This window comes from Amblyraja radiata, chromosome 6, assembly GCF_010909765.2.
Source record: "Amblyraja radiata isolate CabotCenter1 chromosome 6, sAmbRad1.1.pri, whole genome shotgun sequence".
NCBI classification, from domain to species: Eukaryota; Metazoa; Chordata; class Chondrichthyes; order Rajiformes; family Rajidae; genus Amblyraja; species Amblyraja radiata.
This window is the reverse complement of record NC_045961.1, coordinates 90,913,638-90,930,101: the sequence shown is the minus strand read 5'-3', so window position 1 is coordinate 90,930,101 and position 16,464 is coordinate 90,913,638. Positions and strand designations below refer to the sequence as shown.

The 16,464-nt window shown below is 42.0% G+C and overlaps 1 protein-coding gene across 2 annotated transcripts in view; it reads right to left on the bottom strand.

The window, feature by feature from the left end:
• Positions 1-16,464, bottom strand: part of dnajb13 (DnaJ heat shock protein family (Hsp40) member B13) — a 35,444-nt gene that overhangs the window by 6,769 nt on the left and 12,211 nt on the right. The window contains exons 4-6 of one of the 2 annotated variants that reach the window (XM_033023193.1): positions 14,750-14,904; positions 9,217-9,330; positions 3,412-3,525 (exon numbers count right to left, since the gene is read on the bottom strand). In XM_033023193.1, coding sequence (XP_032879084.1) covers positions 3,412-3,525; positions 9,217-9,330; positions 14,750-14,904 — 383 coding nt within the window. The remainder of the gene's footprint in view (positions 1-3,411; positions 3,526-9,216; positions 9,331-14,749; positions 14,905-16,464) is intronic. The other variant, XM_033023194.1, reaches the window with a different exon arrangement.

Below are 16,464 nucleotides of genomic sequence, written 5' to 3'. Positions count from 1 at the left end.
AATATTTGCCCCACTGTGTAACATAGTTTATTCAATTACTGGATTAATATTCTGAAATCTGGACTATTGATCTGGAGATAACTTCAATTGGGTACTAGGGAATTTAAATGCAAGCGCTTAAATAAATCTGAACTTAAAATACTATTTTTGTAACTGTGACCCTAAAAACATTGCATTGTTGTAAAAGCCCAATGGGTTCACAAATACCTGTCAGGAAAGGAAATCGCCTGTCCTACTTGTTCTGACCTATATGTGGCTCTAGAATCACTAGTGATTCTTAACTGGCCTTTGAAATAGCAATTTAAAATTGGAAATGCACCCTTGCCTGCAATATTCACGTGCTCTGAACAAATGAATAACAACTTGGCTCTCTGTGTGGCATAACTCAGCTGCAGACTATATTGTTTGAGCTCTATTAACCAAACATATTTCAGTGCCTGCTATTCCCATGACACAAAACATCACTTTCCTTTAGTTTAACACTTTTTTTATAGCAGTCATTTTTTCTGGGTTTGATGCTTCTGGGGTTCCAAATCCCTTTAAGGGGAAGTTAAGAGGCAACAACATTGGCTTGGAGTGGAGTCATATTTAGGCTAAACCAGCTGAGGAGATCCTAAACTAGTTGTGGTTTTTGCAATGTTCTGACAATTTCATGAAAACTTTTGCCAGCTTTTAATTTTTAAAATTTCTATACTGATTTTTAATTCTTTTTCATGATGACTGCACATTTTAAGTTATGAGGCCAAAATATCAACAGTTCTCTGAATCCTCTTCACAGCACAGTCTGTATTTTATTTCCACTTCTGCAATTTACAGCAGAGACGTCAGACCTGAGCTGGGGATCATGTGCTGGCTTTATCACTAGACTCAGCACTATGGCCACGAATGGAACACAAATACATTCACTTCAGATCTGATTTTCTCAACTATTCCTGTGATGTATTTCTGTGCCTTCATACAGCAAATAATCCTCCGATCATTTTTGCCACCTCCAACGGGATCCCAGCATTAGCCACATCTTTCCATCCGCAACTCCCTGGTTAACTCATCCCTTCCCACCCAAACCAGCGCCTCCCCAGGTACTTTCCCTGCAATCGCAGAGGATGCATCACCTGTCCCTCGACTCCGTCCAAAGACCCCAACAGTCTTTTCAGGTGAGGCAAAGGTTCACTTGCACCTCCTCCAACCTCATCTACTGTATCCACTGTTCCAGGCGTGGACTCCTATGAATCGGCGAGACCAAGCGCAGGCTCGACGATAGTTTTGTTGAACATCTCTGCTCAGTCTGCCTAAAGCTACATGATCTCCCGGTTTAACTCCCCTTCCCATTCCCATATTGACATTTCTGTCCTAGGCCTCCTCCACTGTCAGAGTAAAGCCCCTGTCCCACTTACGTGCCCTTGGCACGCTAATTACGCAACCTCTTGGTCGCGTTGAGGCGCGACGGTCCCGCGAAGGTCACGCGCGGCTTCATACAATACAATACAATACAATACAATACAATACAATTTATTGTCATTTGAGCCCCAGTGAGACTCAAACGAAATTTTGTTTCCACAGCCATACAAACAAAAACAATGTCCTACAGACATACACAAAATTAAGTTCACACAAACATCCATCACAGTGAACCCACTGTGATGGAAGGCAAAAGTCTTTTCTCTCCCCTGCTCTCCATGTCTCTCCCGATGTCCAAGCCCCAGGCGGGTGATGATAAGTCCCACGGCCATTTTAGGCCGTGCTGGGCGATTTACGGCCCCGCTCCCGGTCTAGAAGTCTCGAAGTTGGAGCCCCCGGCGGGCGCTGTAATGTCCCACGGCCACGAAGCTGTGCCGGGTGATGTACTTCCCCGCTCCGGGTCGTTCCAAACCCCGCGACACGGGCTGGAGAAGTCGCGTTGCGGGAGCTCCGGGAAGCGGTCTCTCTCTCCCCCCGGACCCGCGAGCTCCCGATGTCCCAGTCCACCGGACCTGCGGCTGCGTTGCTGGAGCCTCCGAGCCCCAGGAGTCGAGTCGCAGCAGCGAGTCACCACCGCTCCCCACGTTCCGAGGCCGGCCAGCCCCACGATGGTGAGTAGTCCGCAGCGCAGTCTCCCGAGCCCCCGGGTCGTTCAGGTTGGAGGCCGCTCCACGGTGCTAGGCCCCAACGACAACGGAGACCCGACAGGGAAAAGGTCGGGTCTCCCGGACAGGGAAGAGATTTTAAACGGTTTCCCCCTCCCCCCCACCCCCCACATATACACATTTAAAAACCAGTATTTAAAAAACACCAAACACTACATTTAACTAGACAAAAAATAAAAAAAGACAGACAGGCTGTAGGAGCCGCTGCAACGAGTCGCGCCGCCACCAGGATGCACCTGCACACCCGTCTGGAGAGCGTGACGTCATTTGAAGATGGACACAAAATGCTGGAGTAACTCAGCGGGACAGGCAGCATCTCTGGAGAGAAGCAATGGGTGATGTTTCGGGTCGAGACCCTTCATCAATCTGAAAGAAGGGTCTTGACCTGAGACGTCACCCATTCCTTCTCTCCAGAGAAGCTGCCGGTCCCACTGAGTTACTCCTGCATTTTGTGTCTATCTTCAATTTTCTTGGCCCCGCTCTGGGAGTAGAAGTGGGGGCGGATCTGGGCCGCAATTGCCGTGAGCCACAGGCCGAGCTCGATGATCGTTTGCCTGCTTCTGCTGCTGTTGGAGGTGAGACGTTGCGCAGCGCCAGGGTCTTGGGCCTGTCCCACTTTGGCCGTCAGTTACGCGACAGGCCGGTGGCGCGCGAAGATTTCGTTCGCTACAAAATTTCGTAGCGTCGCGCGATACCGAACACAACTCCATACCCCTCCGCGTTTCTAAGTGGGACCGGCCTCGCGCGGCCACACGATGCCCGTGCACCTCAACACGACGACGAGGTCGCGTAATTTGCATGCCAAGGACACGTAAGTGGAACAGGGCCTTTAGGGAATGCAAATCGGAGGAACAGCACCTCATATTTTGCTTGGGCAGCTTACAACCCAGCGATATGTATATTAACTTCTCTGACTTCAAGTAACCCTTACTTTCCCACTTTTTCCATCCCTCCCCCATCCTAGTTCTCCGACTAGTCTGACTGTCCTCCTGATTAAATGTTATCTTTGTATGCTTCGTCGTTACCTTTCCCGATCTAACAATGATCTCTTCTACGTTTTCCTTGACCTTCGCCCCCTTTGATGTATTTTTTTCACCCTTCCATATCTCTGTAAGCTTTTTAAAAGTTGACTTACAGGTAATACCATTGATAATATTGACCCAAATAAAAGATAAATGGTTGAGGCCATTTGTAAAACCCTATTCTGGACTGAGAAATATACATCGATTCTCTGGTCATAATGTAGGTTCCACATTCACACTTCCAATCTACTGGAAATTCCACGTACCTTTGCCAATGTTACAGGAACAGAGAAGATTAGATCATTTTTGTCTCGACAGAACCACGGATGTGATTTCTCTTTCACAATGAATATTATGTCCGATGGAATATTATTTGGACCCTGCATGACACAAAAGTAACAATTCTTATTAACCAATACGAAAAAGGGGTTAAATGTCATAATTGTTTCATAATGCTTCTAAACATTATTTAATGGATCTTATTGCATGAATTATTCTATCATTTAACCAACTTATAAATACAGGTCATTTAGACAACTGATTACCAAGCTGCCTTGACATCCGACTGCCAGAATATAGGAGTACATTGATCTGGGCTTACACTGCATCTTTGATGGTATTGTCCCACATAGCATGTAATACTTATGATATAAGTTTATTTTATTAAATCAGATGTATTGCCAGTTATCATTGGTGTTATGCTTACTTTAGTGGCCCCACTTTAAGGCCGCCAAGCCTATTAGCCTAGATTTTCCTTAATAAGGTTCGCAGCCTGTCACTTGAGTTTTCCGTTTCCTTTAACTTGTGTTCTTGGGATCTGGAAGGCCAATCATGGTGGCTTAGTCAGTCCTTCAACTGACAGGTAGGATTCTAGGTGAAGGAACTCACCTTTGAAGTGGTCAGGTAGAAGTCTAGCACGTAGGACATTGCAGAAGTGCTCGAACACAGAAAAATGGGAACAGAAAGAGGCAATTCAATTGCTTACACCTATTCTCACATTCATTGGTCACTGATCTCTATTTTAATTCCATCCACCTATATTAGGTCCATTCCTCTTAACACCCTTGGCTAGCAAAAACATTAAACCACCTCAGAGTTAAAGCTGTAAATTGATCTGAAATGCTCTGCTCTGTTTTGTTTTGTACTACTCGAATATTAAAATAGTGCAAAAAACAGAACAGTGCATTTCAAATCAATTTGTAGCCTTAATAGTTCAGGCAGTAAGAATATTGCTTGAGAATAAAAAATATTTACTTTATAATGTTTCTGCTGATGACAAGGCAGCCATTACAAATCCACTCCAAAATTCTGTCTAGGGGTCTGGCAGAGCTGGAAGTGAGTACCCTTGTCTCTTGTGAAACTACTTAAATGAAACAAAGTCAGCAAACTGGACTGGCACATGATGAATGGGTTATGGCTGCTGCCAGGAAATTGGTCACAGCCTTCCAAAGTCCGTACACTATCTGGATATTGAGGAAGTGGAATCGTTTTCAATTGCTAGAGACGCTTGTCTGAGGGAAAAGTGGGAGCATGCAACAGAACATAGAACTATGACATTCCGCACCTGGGAAAAGTGCTCTGTGCGTAACGGCGGGGCTCTCTTTATCTGCTTCACTGGATTCACAGGGAAAGTTATTTAGCTTTCCTCCCAGAGCAGAGCTTCAGCCACCTCCCTGATTCAGTAGTGGGGAAAAAAACTGAGCTGTTAATGACGTCACCTGCTGCAGCTTGAAAGAAGATTGTGGCGGAAGCTTTAAGTCCCATGTGATGAAGGGAGGGGAAAGAAGGAATGAGGATCATGAGAGAGGAGAGAAAACTAAGAATGATGCAACATCTATAAAAATCATGTGTTTAATATTACTATGCATTTGTGTAGCACAAAATAATAGAAACTGTAAGTTATATGTATTCTTGAATTTCAGCTAGCACACATCAGCTGAATGTGAATGTCAGGTTCCATGCAACTCAGTCACATGACTGGCTAACTGAGTGCCTACGAAGGATGAATATCAATAGACTCTCAAGTGTAGTGGTAGTCAAGGCAGATGTAGCTGGCATCATAGTTAGCTGACACTCGAAAAAAAATCTTAGAAATAGATTATTTCTCCTTAAGGCTGCAAAAACACACCATTCATTCGCACTGCGTTGTGATCTGTGGGGGGAAAATATCTGTGAACTATTTGACACAGGAGAAACAAACAAAACCTGTAAAAGGCTATTTAAAATATAAGCCTGCTTATATTTTCAGGAGTCATAAAAAATAAATTTAGTTGTACAGTTCTGTAGTTTTGTTACTGAGTAATCAGTGATAAAAATCAAAAATAAAATAGGACATTTGATTGCTATCTTTGTGAGAACACATGAATATAGGAAAATAGGAACAGGCTACTTGGCCCCTTAAATCTGTCTGCTATTCAATAAGATTAAGGCTGATACCCCAGCCCTTATACCCTCTTCCCTGCCACCTCCCCATAGCCCTCATTTCCTTATCCTTCAAAATTTATCCATTTCCTCTTTGAATAGCTCCAATGATTTATCCTCCACAACCCTCCGAGAAAGAGAATTCAAGAGATTCACCACTTTGTGTGAAGTTCCCATGCACCTCAGTTTTAAATGATCTCCCCTTAATCTTGCAAATATGTCCCCTCATTTGCGATTCTCTCACTGGTAGAAATATCTCAACATCTACCCTGTTATGCGTCCTCAGAATCGTATATGTTTCAATGAAAATCATCCTTTATTTTTATAAATTCCAAAGATTATAGATCCAATTTCTTCAGCTGCCCATGAGGGGACAACCCTCTCATCGCAGAAATTAACCATATATATCTCTTTTGGACTGCTTCCAATGCCAGTGTAACCTTTTTTCAATAAGGGGACCAAATAAGTGTGCATTCTTCAATTGTGGCCCCACAACATACCTTGTCTAGTTGTAACAATTTATCCCTATTTCAAAACTCTAACCCTCTTGCAATAAATACTAATATTCCCTTGCCTTCTGAATGAATTGCTGCACCTGTCTGCTTACATTTGCAATTCATAAACAAGAACATCTAGATCACTTGTACTTTGCTCATCTGCAATCTTCCTCCATTTTGATAACATTTTACCTTTAGATATCTCTTACCAAAGTGCATGAATTGACATTTTGCCATATTCGATTCTATTGACAAATTTTTACCCACTTACTCAACATTCTGCTGCAGAGTTTAAATATTCCCATTGCAACCACGCCTTCTACCTACATTTATGTTACTGATAAACTTGTACTCTGCCCCCTCTTCCAGATCATTAATATAAGTTGTATATAAATGAGAGCCAAGAAACTATACTTGGGCACTTCACCAGTTAAGTTCTTCCAACCTGAAAAACATCTATTTATTTTGACTCCCTAATTTCTCTGTGTTAACCAATCTTCAGTTAGCCATGTAGCCCATACAACACAGAAACAGGCCCTTAGGCCTAAATTATCCTGGCTGACCAAGACACCCAATTTGCCTGCCTATGGCCTATATCTCTCTAAATCTTTCCTATCCATGCACTGTGCAAAAATACTCACCCTATCTTCTTTTCATGTTTTTATACACCTATATAGGATCACTCCTCAGCCTCCTGTGCCCCAAACAATAAAGTCTTAGCTTTCACAATCTCTCCTGATAGCTCTGGCACGTGAGTCACAGTAATATCTTCATAAATCTTCTCTGCACTCTTTCCAACTTAATGGCATCTTTCCATAGAAGGGTGATCAAAACTAAACACAATACTCCAAGTGCGGCCTCGCCAAACTCTTGTACAACTGTAAGATAACGTCCCAACTTCTAAACTTAATTCCCTGACTGATGAAGGCCAGTGTGCCAAAAGCCTTCTTCACCACCCTATCTAGCCGTGATAATAAGATCATAAGTGATAGGAACAGAATTAGGCCATTCGGCCCATCAAGTCGACTCCACCATTCCATCATGGCAGATCTATCACTCCCTCCTAACCCCATTCTCCTGCCTTCTCCCCAAAACCTTTGACACCCGTGACATTTATGATGTCACTTTCAGGGAACTATGTACTTGTATTCCTAGATCCCTCTGTTCCACAAAACTCCCTAGGGCCCTATCATTCACTGTGAAGGTCCTACCTCAGTTTAACTTTCCGAAATACAACACCTCGCATTTATTTGAATTAAACTCCATTAGCCATTCCTCAGCCCTTGCCCAGCTGATCAAGGTCCCGCTGTAATTCTTGATAACTGTTTTCATTGTCTATGATACCATCTATTCTGTAAACTTTCTAATTGTGTCTTGCCCATTCTCATTCAAATTGTTGATAAAGATAACACACAGCCATAGGGCCCAGCACCAATTCCTGAAGCACACCACTAGTCTGAAAAATAACCTTACACCACCACCCTCTGTTTCTACCACGTAATACACTTCCCCAATATCATGTGTTCTTATCTTGTTCACCAGCCTTTTGTGTGGGACCTTATCAAATGCCTTCATATAATGGATCAGCTCTGCTTAATGGGAGGAATTACATCCTCAATAAACTTGAGCAAATTTATCTGGCATGATTTATGTTTCATACTACATTGACTTGGTTTATTAAATTGGGCTTCTCGTCAACCCAAAAGATCAACTATCCATGTTTTCCAGAACTGCTGCCTGACCTGCTGAGTTACTCCAACATTGTTCTCTGTAAACCAGCATCTGCAGTCCCTTGTTTCTACACGCCTCTGAGTGACTATCTATTTCTTCCGTGACTCCAGACTCCAGTATCTTGTCAAAAGGAGGCGTTAAGCTAACAGGCCTATCCAGAGTCACAGAACACAAAATGGCATTTTAGTTTTCCTTCACCTTTAGCACCTTGTGAAACCACTATAGTCACACTGCCTGGTTGGTACATGGGTTCATTGCACTTTCTTTCAGAAAGTGAACAAAGCATTTGTAATTGACCCTGTTGACATACTGTTTTCAAAAAGCAAATCAATGCATTGAGAAAAAAAAGACTTCATTAGTAAATGTAGCTGAGTATTCTTGTCCGTGAAATTAAAATTCCTTTATTGCTTTGAGATAGTCGGGCTCGTCTATGAGGCATATTAAAGTTTCCACCTAATCCGGTAACACCCTCCCCCTGGAGAGTTATCGGAATATGTGGAAACTTCAATATGCTTCATAGCCATATCTCAAAGCAATAAAGGAATAACTGCCAGCTACAGTCTAAAGGTCTTTAAAAATAATTGCAAGGCAACATTTACAATTTGCTGCTCTCCGAAAAGCAAGATATCATTAAGAAATCAAGATTTTTAAGGTCATGTTGTAGCATACCAATACAGGATGTCCAGGGGTAATGAACAAGTTCCCTTTTCACAGACATCCATATATCAAATTTATCCACAAGTTGGAAAGTACACAAAAATCACTCGATATAGTAACCACATCGTAATGAATGGGATCAAACCCATATAAGACTGATAAGTAAAAGCAATGCATTATAAAATCATGAGAGGAATAGATCGGGTAGATGATGAGAGTCTCTTTCCCAGAGCAGGTGAATCGAGGACCAGAGGACGCAGGTTTAAGGTGAAGGGGAAAAGATTTGATAGGAATCTGAGGGGTAACTGTTTCACACAAAGGGTGGTGAAATGGAACAAGCTGCCAGAGGAGGTAGTTGAGGCTGGGACTATCCCAACGTTTAAGAAACAGTTTGACAGGTACATGGAAAGGACAGGTTTGGAAGGATATGGACCAAACGCAGGCAAGTGGGACTGGTGTAGCTGGGACATGTTGGCCAGTGTGGGGCAAGTTTGGCCGAAGGGCCTGTTTCCACACTGTATGACTCTACTAAAAGTGGAGAAAGAGAAGAAACTAGTTCTGCCACTTGTAGGAACAAACATATGTACACAGGCCCCCTTTTGAAATTAATAACATTTGGAAGTGGGAGTGTTGAGTGTTAAGAATCAGTCTTTAATGTTATAGAATCCTACTCCAAATCATCTTTCCAACCATCCAATGGCTAGTGACTGTACATCCCCAGCAGCTTGGTGCTATAACCTTTATTTGCAATTACGCTCTAAGTACCTGGTCTCCTTCATTTGGGAATGTGATTTTGGTTCCTGACAACCAGCCTGGTTTAACTTGAATGGTCAGGATTTTATCCTTAATACTTGATGTGTGACCATCTTCATTCATAACCTGTTCAATAATAACAAACCACATGAATTGTCTTTTAGCATAAAATTAATTAAAATAAATTATAAACAGTATTTAGTCAGAAGATAAACACATACCCAGACCTCTAAAAATTCAATGTATCCATAGAGAGAATAGGCAAATGTATGAGATTTTATGCTAAGTGACTTCTCTATTCGATCTCTGCAAGTGGGCTTCATTTGCAAAGCCAACATTTAACACCAATCCCTTGCAGCCTTGAGATGATGGTGGTGACTCAAATTCTTTATGTGCTGCTGTGTGCCAAATAAATAGCAACAATAAAGGAACATTGACTGATTTTCATGTCAGGTTTAGGTGTGACTACATAAGATTTCATTTTAGAAGAATGAGGGGGAACCTCATTGAGACATACAGAAAAGTGAAAGGCTTGGATAGAGTGGATGTGGAGAGGATGTTTCCTCTAGTGGAAGAGTCTGGGACTAGAGGTCATAGCCTCAGAATTAAAGGATGGTCTTTTAGGAAGGAGATGAGGAGGAATTAAAGCAGTGCATATATTTAAGGCAGAGATAGATATATTCTTGATTAGTATAGGTGTCAGAGGTTATGAGGAGAAGGCAGGTGAATGGGGTTAGGAGGGAGAGATGGATCAACCATGATTGAATGACGGAGGAGTAGTCTTGATGGGCCGAATGGCCTAATTCTACTCCAAACTTTTATCTTATGACTTTTCAGGCGATAGCACTCTCCTGTAGCCTTTCTCCTACTGGCTGATGCAAGTTCCAGATTTGGAAGGGGTTATTGAAGAAAATTGACAAGTTACCGCAGTGTATTTTGCAGATGGTGTGGATTGCAGCAATGTTGCCGCAGTGGTGGAATGATTGAATGTCTAGGATGAGTGATGAAGTGTCAATCATACAGGTTGCTATCACACAGATGGTGTTGCACAGAACTTTCAGGTTGTGAATCACTCACTGGAAATTTCTCAGCCTCTGACTTGACGGAGGAACTGAAGGAAATTCTCATTAGTCAGGAGATGGTGTTGGTAGACTGATGGGACTGAAGGCTGATAAATCCCCAGGGCCTGACGGTTTGCATCCCAGGGTACTTAAGGAGGTGGCTCTAGAAATTGTGGACAAATTGGTGATCATTTTCCAATGTTCTATAGATTCAGGATCAGTTCCTGTGGATTGGAGGGTAGCTAATGTTATCCCACTTTTTTAAGAAAGGAGGGAGAGAGAAAACAGGGAATTATAGATCAGTTAGCCTGACATCGGTGGTGGGGAAGATGCTGGAGTCAATTATAAAAGATGAAATAGCCACACATTTGGATAGCAGTAACAGGGTCGGTCTGAGTCAGCATGGATTTACGAAGGGGAAATCATGCTTGACTAATCTTCTGGAATTTTTTGAGGATGTAACTGGGAAAATATACAAGGGAGAGACAGTGGATGTAGTGTAACTGGACTTTCAGAAAGCCTTTGATAAGGTCCTACATAGGAGATTATTGGGCAAAATTAGGGCACATGGGTAATGGGAGTAGGGTGCTGACATGGATAGAAAATTGGTTGGCAGACAGGAAACAAAAAGTAGGGATTAACAGGTCCCTTTCAGAATGGCAGGCAGTGACTAATGGGGTACCGGAAGGCTCGGTCGGTGCTGGGAACGTAGCTATTTACAATATACATCAATGATTTGGATGAAGAGATTCAAAGTAACATTAGCAAATTTGCAGATGACACAAAGCTGGGTGGCAGTGTGAACTGTGAGGAGGATGCTATGAGAATGCAGGATGACTTGGACAGGTTGAGTGTGAGTGGGCATGCAGGTACAGCAGCAAGAAAGCGAATGGCATGTTGGCTTTCATAACAAGAGGAGTTGAGTATAGGAGCAAAGAGGTCCTTCTGCAGTTGTGCAGGACCCTGATGAGACCACACCTGGAGTATTGTGTGCAGATTTGGTCTCCTAATTTGAGGTAGGACATTCTTGCTATTGAGGGAGTACAGCGTAGGTTCACGAGGTTAATTCCCAGGATGGCAGGACCGTCATATGTTGAAAGAATGGAGCGACTGGGCTTGTATACACTGGAATTTAGAAGGATGAGAGGGAATCTCATTGAAACACATAAGATTATTAAGGGATTGGACACGCCAGAAGCAGGAAACATGTTCCCGATGTTGGGGGAGTCCAGAATCAGGGGCTACAGTTTAGGAATAAGGGGTAGGCCATTTAGAACGGAGATGAGGAAATTTTTTTTCACACAGAGAGTTGTGAATCTGTGGAATTCTCTGCCTCAGAAAGCCGATTCTCTGGATGCTTTCAGGAGAGAGTTAGATAGAGCTCTTAAAGATAGTGGAGTCAAGGGATATGGAGAGAAGGCAGGAACGGGGTACTGATTGTGGATGATCAGCCATGATCACAGTGAATGCAGTGCTAGCTCGAAGGGCCGAATGGCCTGCATCTATTGAAAATTATCTATTGATGTTACATCAGAGTTTTTATGTGACTGGTTCCCAATCTCCAGTCGCAGCCCACTACTGGACTGGAAATGATTGGAATTGAGCCATGTGGGGGTCCATTTTCTATTTAAACTATGGAAAATTCAGGCAAAAGTTGTTGAAATGGTGAATGTGCAGCCGTGCAGCTATTGGGCAAGGTTCAGCAACCAAGAATGGTTAGGTAGACTGATAAGAGCATTCAATGCCATGAGAATATTCATTGTGAGTCTTTTATTTCATTACATTTGTTTTCATTTATTTTTTTGATTTTAATTTTGTGATTATAAGCCGCAAAGCCAACATAAAATATTTTGAAAACTTAAATAATTTTGTCATAATTATCTGTTCATTTATCAGGCTATCTTAAAATATGAGCAGTCAGTCCTAATGTTTGATTTATATTTGGATGAAAAAGATTGTGAGCTACAGCTCTAGATGTTGATTCTGGGGAACCTGGCACTGGAAATGCTGATGAATGCCAAAGAGGAGATTAGACTCTTTCTTGTTGGAGACAATCATTGTCTAACATCTGTGTGTTTTTCATTCATTCAATTTTGGGATGCGGCCATCGTTGGCAAGACCAAAACTTTCCTCATCCTTGCTTGACCTTGAGATAGAGGCAATAGACTATCTTCTTGAATCAATAAGCTCCTTCTGGTGAAGGTACATCAACGGTGTTTTTGGGTGGTAAACTGTATGATGCATACCCGGCATTGATGGAAGAACCAACAATTAATTCCAAGTCAGGATGAGGTGTGACTTTGAGGGGAACCAGTGAGTGGTGATGTTTCCAGCAGCATGGTGCGCTTGTCCATCTCAGTAGAATAAATCTTGGGTTTGGGGTTTCTGTAAGATTAGCCTGGGCTGTTAACTGCAGTGCAGTTTGAAGATGTGCCAGGTAGATATGGGAAGTCTTAAATGTCAAAAGATGACTCAAGCACAGCAGGATGCCACCCACCTCTCAGGCTTGCTCTTGCGGCTACAGCATGTATGTAGATAGTCCAGTTGAATTTCTGGTGAATGGTGACTCCAGCATACCATTGAACAGAACAGTAGGTGGGCTTGGCATCATTGGCAATTAAATGTCAAGGCAGATGGGTGGACACTCTGTTGGAAATGCTTGGCATATTTGTGAAGTAATGCTAATTGCCATATCTTAGCGCATGCCTAAATGTTATCTAGGTCTTGCTGCATGAAATTATGAACCTCTTCATTTGCTGAGTAGCGAATAGAACTGAACATTGTGCAATCATCAGCAAACATTCATATTTCTGACCTTAGGATGGAAGAAGTTTGCTGGTGATTGTGATTAAACTCAAGCCGGTGTGTATGATGGGAGAAAACTGCTGGAAAGGAGGGAAAGGAAAGGAAAGTCTGAATGCATTGACAACAGTAAAAGTTAAATGTCTAATTAAGTATGACTGTAGTTCTGAGGAGTTATACCTGGAGCCAAACTTTTTCATTACAGCTACAACAGGCACATCTATATGACAATTTTTCCAGATTAGTCTCATCATTAAAAACAATTAGCTTTTACTGTTTTCAACGCATTCAGCTGTTTAATGATTTTGAATAGACTGGCTGAAGACTGGCATCCATGATGGTTGGGACATTGGGAAGTGGCCAAGGTGCATCATTCACTTCTGTCTGAAGAGCATTATAAACACTTCAGGCTCATCCCTTGCACTTCAGCCTTCAGTTCATAGAAAGGATGTACATGGATCTTCTTCCCCCTCATTCGTTCTGTAATGTTGCCTCTACAATTAAATATGTAGGTAATCTTATGTTGTTGCCTCTCTGTTTTGGAGCTTTTGAAGCGATCTTGGCACTGCTCCTGCATGCTCTCACAATCTCCAACGATTAAAGGGTGATCTCTAGTTTGATACGAATGATGGAGTCAGGATGACATTGGCTTATAGGGTCATACAAGAATAAACAAATTTAGGAAATTGAGGCCATACAGTGCCACAAATCTGCTCTGTAATTCAATATCATGATTGATCCTCCTCCTTGTGCACTATACTACCTATCACCTTATTAGGTTTTATTGTGCCATTTTTGTAAAACCGTCTCTTGATAGGCTATTTCTCAAAGGGCAGTTACTTGTGAACCATCTTGCTATGTGTCTGACGTTCCACACTTGACAGGATAGGCAAGGGTGGAGATTTCTTTCCCTAAACGACATTTATAAACAAGAACAGTTTTTACTTCAATTTCATGGTTACAAAGTCACCAGTATAAATTTAATTGTTTTTAAATTCCTGATTATTTAAATTGCCTGCCTGCCATGTCAAGATTCAAACTCATACCTCCGGATGATTAGTCTAAGTTTTTGAATTACTTACTAGTCCAGCAACATAAAGGCTATATTACAATTTTTATCGAACAAACTTTTTCACAAGCTTTTCGAGTCTCAGGACCAAGGCTGCGACCTCAGAATGCTTGCAGGCCGAAAAATCGACTGAAGCATCTGTAGTGATTCAGCTGACGTTTGGCCAGTGTGACAGTGTACTTACCATTGACTTCCTAGATGGAAGGTTAAAAAGTGCCTAGGCTTTGAATCTTCTAGGATACCGAGAACCTGCAACCTGTCGTTCAGATTTATGAACTTATTTACTCCTTAACTATTTTCTTTTTCACATGATAATAATAGCTTCATTTTGAAAGGGACTAATAACAACAATGTGTACTTAACACTTCTGTCTTTCAGGATCAAATAAAAGAACAAAACAATTCCTATTTATTCTAAACACTTAGGCGACTGAAAGTACAACCCATTTAAATACTTAGCTGTATGATCTTAAATTAAATTTCATCAATGAGTTAGTTGAACACCGCATCTGGAGTCATTAGGTGGATGTTCCCATAAATTTTCAGCATTATCTGTTGAACAAAATACATCTGTGTGATATTCATGCTAGTTCAGTAAACTAAAAGCATTGTACCCTGCGTGAGATTTTGATCTTCTTCAAACATCCATGAAACAAATCTTCCAAAGATAAATGCAGCTCCCGTTCAATCGGAGGATCTTGCGTCTTAACTCCACGCCCTCGGAGACCGCCAAATCCTAGATTTATCTCTCCTTTCGTGTCAAAAAAATCTGTAAAGAGAGTAAAGAGTGGTAACCTTCACAAATGTATATGCCACGCATCAATTACTCATCTGCACTAATCCCATTTACTAGCATTTACAGTACTTGGTCTGTAGCCTCACATGACAGGGCAATTAAAGTGCTCATCTAGATTCAAAATCATGATAAATCTTACTTCACAGATATTTTCTGAATCAATGGTTCAATGGTGCTTTATTGTCTCACATATCTAAGTACAATAAAATTCTTGTTTTGCATGCAATTCAGTGACAATCCTAATGTACATTAAGTATAATCATACTAAGTATAAGAGTGTAAGATAGTAGACCACACAAGTCACCATGTTTTAGGCACCATCTTGTACCTTCCAAGTCCGAAATTCTTTACAAATTGTTAGTCTTAATTTGGCCATAAAGACCCATTGTTGTGGTGGCTGCACTAGGTTGGAGTTGCAGGGGTTAGCCTGGCCAGGTGATGTGTTGAAATTCTCCACCACGACTCTGCCATTCTGTGCCATTGCAGGCTGCGTCTTGAGGTGACGTCTGTCCTACTTGAACCCCAGGCTGTACAGTCAGTCATGTAGAATGTAGGTGGGCACAGCGATATTCCCACCACCTCCTCATTTAAATTAGAACATTTAATTCAATTTGAAATATTCTTATTAAATTCAGTACTAGCATTTCCAGAGTCAGTATCTTAAGGCATAAAATAAATTGTTTAAAAAGTTTTATACCTTTGGGCTGACAGTGTTACCTTGGCCTCTATATAACTAGAATTATTAGGACAAATGATCTCAGAGAACAGTCCTAAAATAATGTATATTAAACATTGTGGAGTTGAAATTTCTCAGAGTTTGGTGCAAAAGAGGAGGGAGTTTCTGTCACTTGCCTCCAATTTTTATAGTGGTTAGTGGAAGCCTGAGGAACAAAGCGGCAGTCCATAATTAGGGGGCAGACAAGCAAGCAGGACAGGGAGTCCATATGATATGTTGCCAAAGTGAAGGACATCTCAAATTGGTTTGATTAGATATTGGATATGGGAGGGATGATCCAATTGTTGGTGCACGAGACAGCAGATATGAGAATCTACGACATAAATGGGAGAGTTGCTGGAGAAACTGAGCAGCTCAGGCAGCATCTATGGAGGGAAATGAACAGATGATGTTTCAGATTGAGACCCTCCACCTGGACTGAAAGATAGAGGGGAAATAGCCAGTGTAAAGGGGTGGAAAAGAAAGGTGGGGCAAGACTTAGCAAACATTGGGTGGAAACAAATAAGGAGGCAGATAACAGTCAGGTGGGAAGGGAGAGGGGGGGGGGGGGTTGTGGGAGAAATGGAGGCAGTGACAGAGGCAGGAGGGTGATAAATAAAGAACAAAAGGCTACAGATAATGGAAACTGATAGAAGGTGAAAAGTGGAATGAAATAAGTCGGAATTGTGACAGATAGAAACAACTGAGGAGGGGGCGGGGTTGAACCGTGGTGTGGTAGGGGTGGGATGATCCAGCAGGAGGAGTGTGTGGGTGCTAGGTCTGTGGGGTAGATGGAGGAAGGAAAAATAAATGGGGAT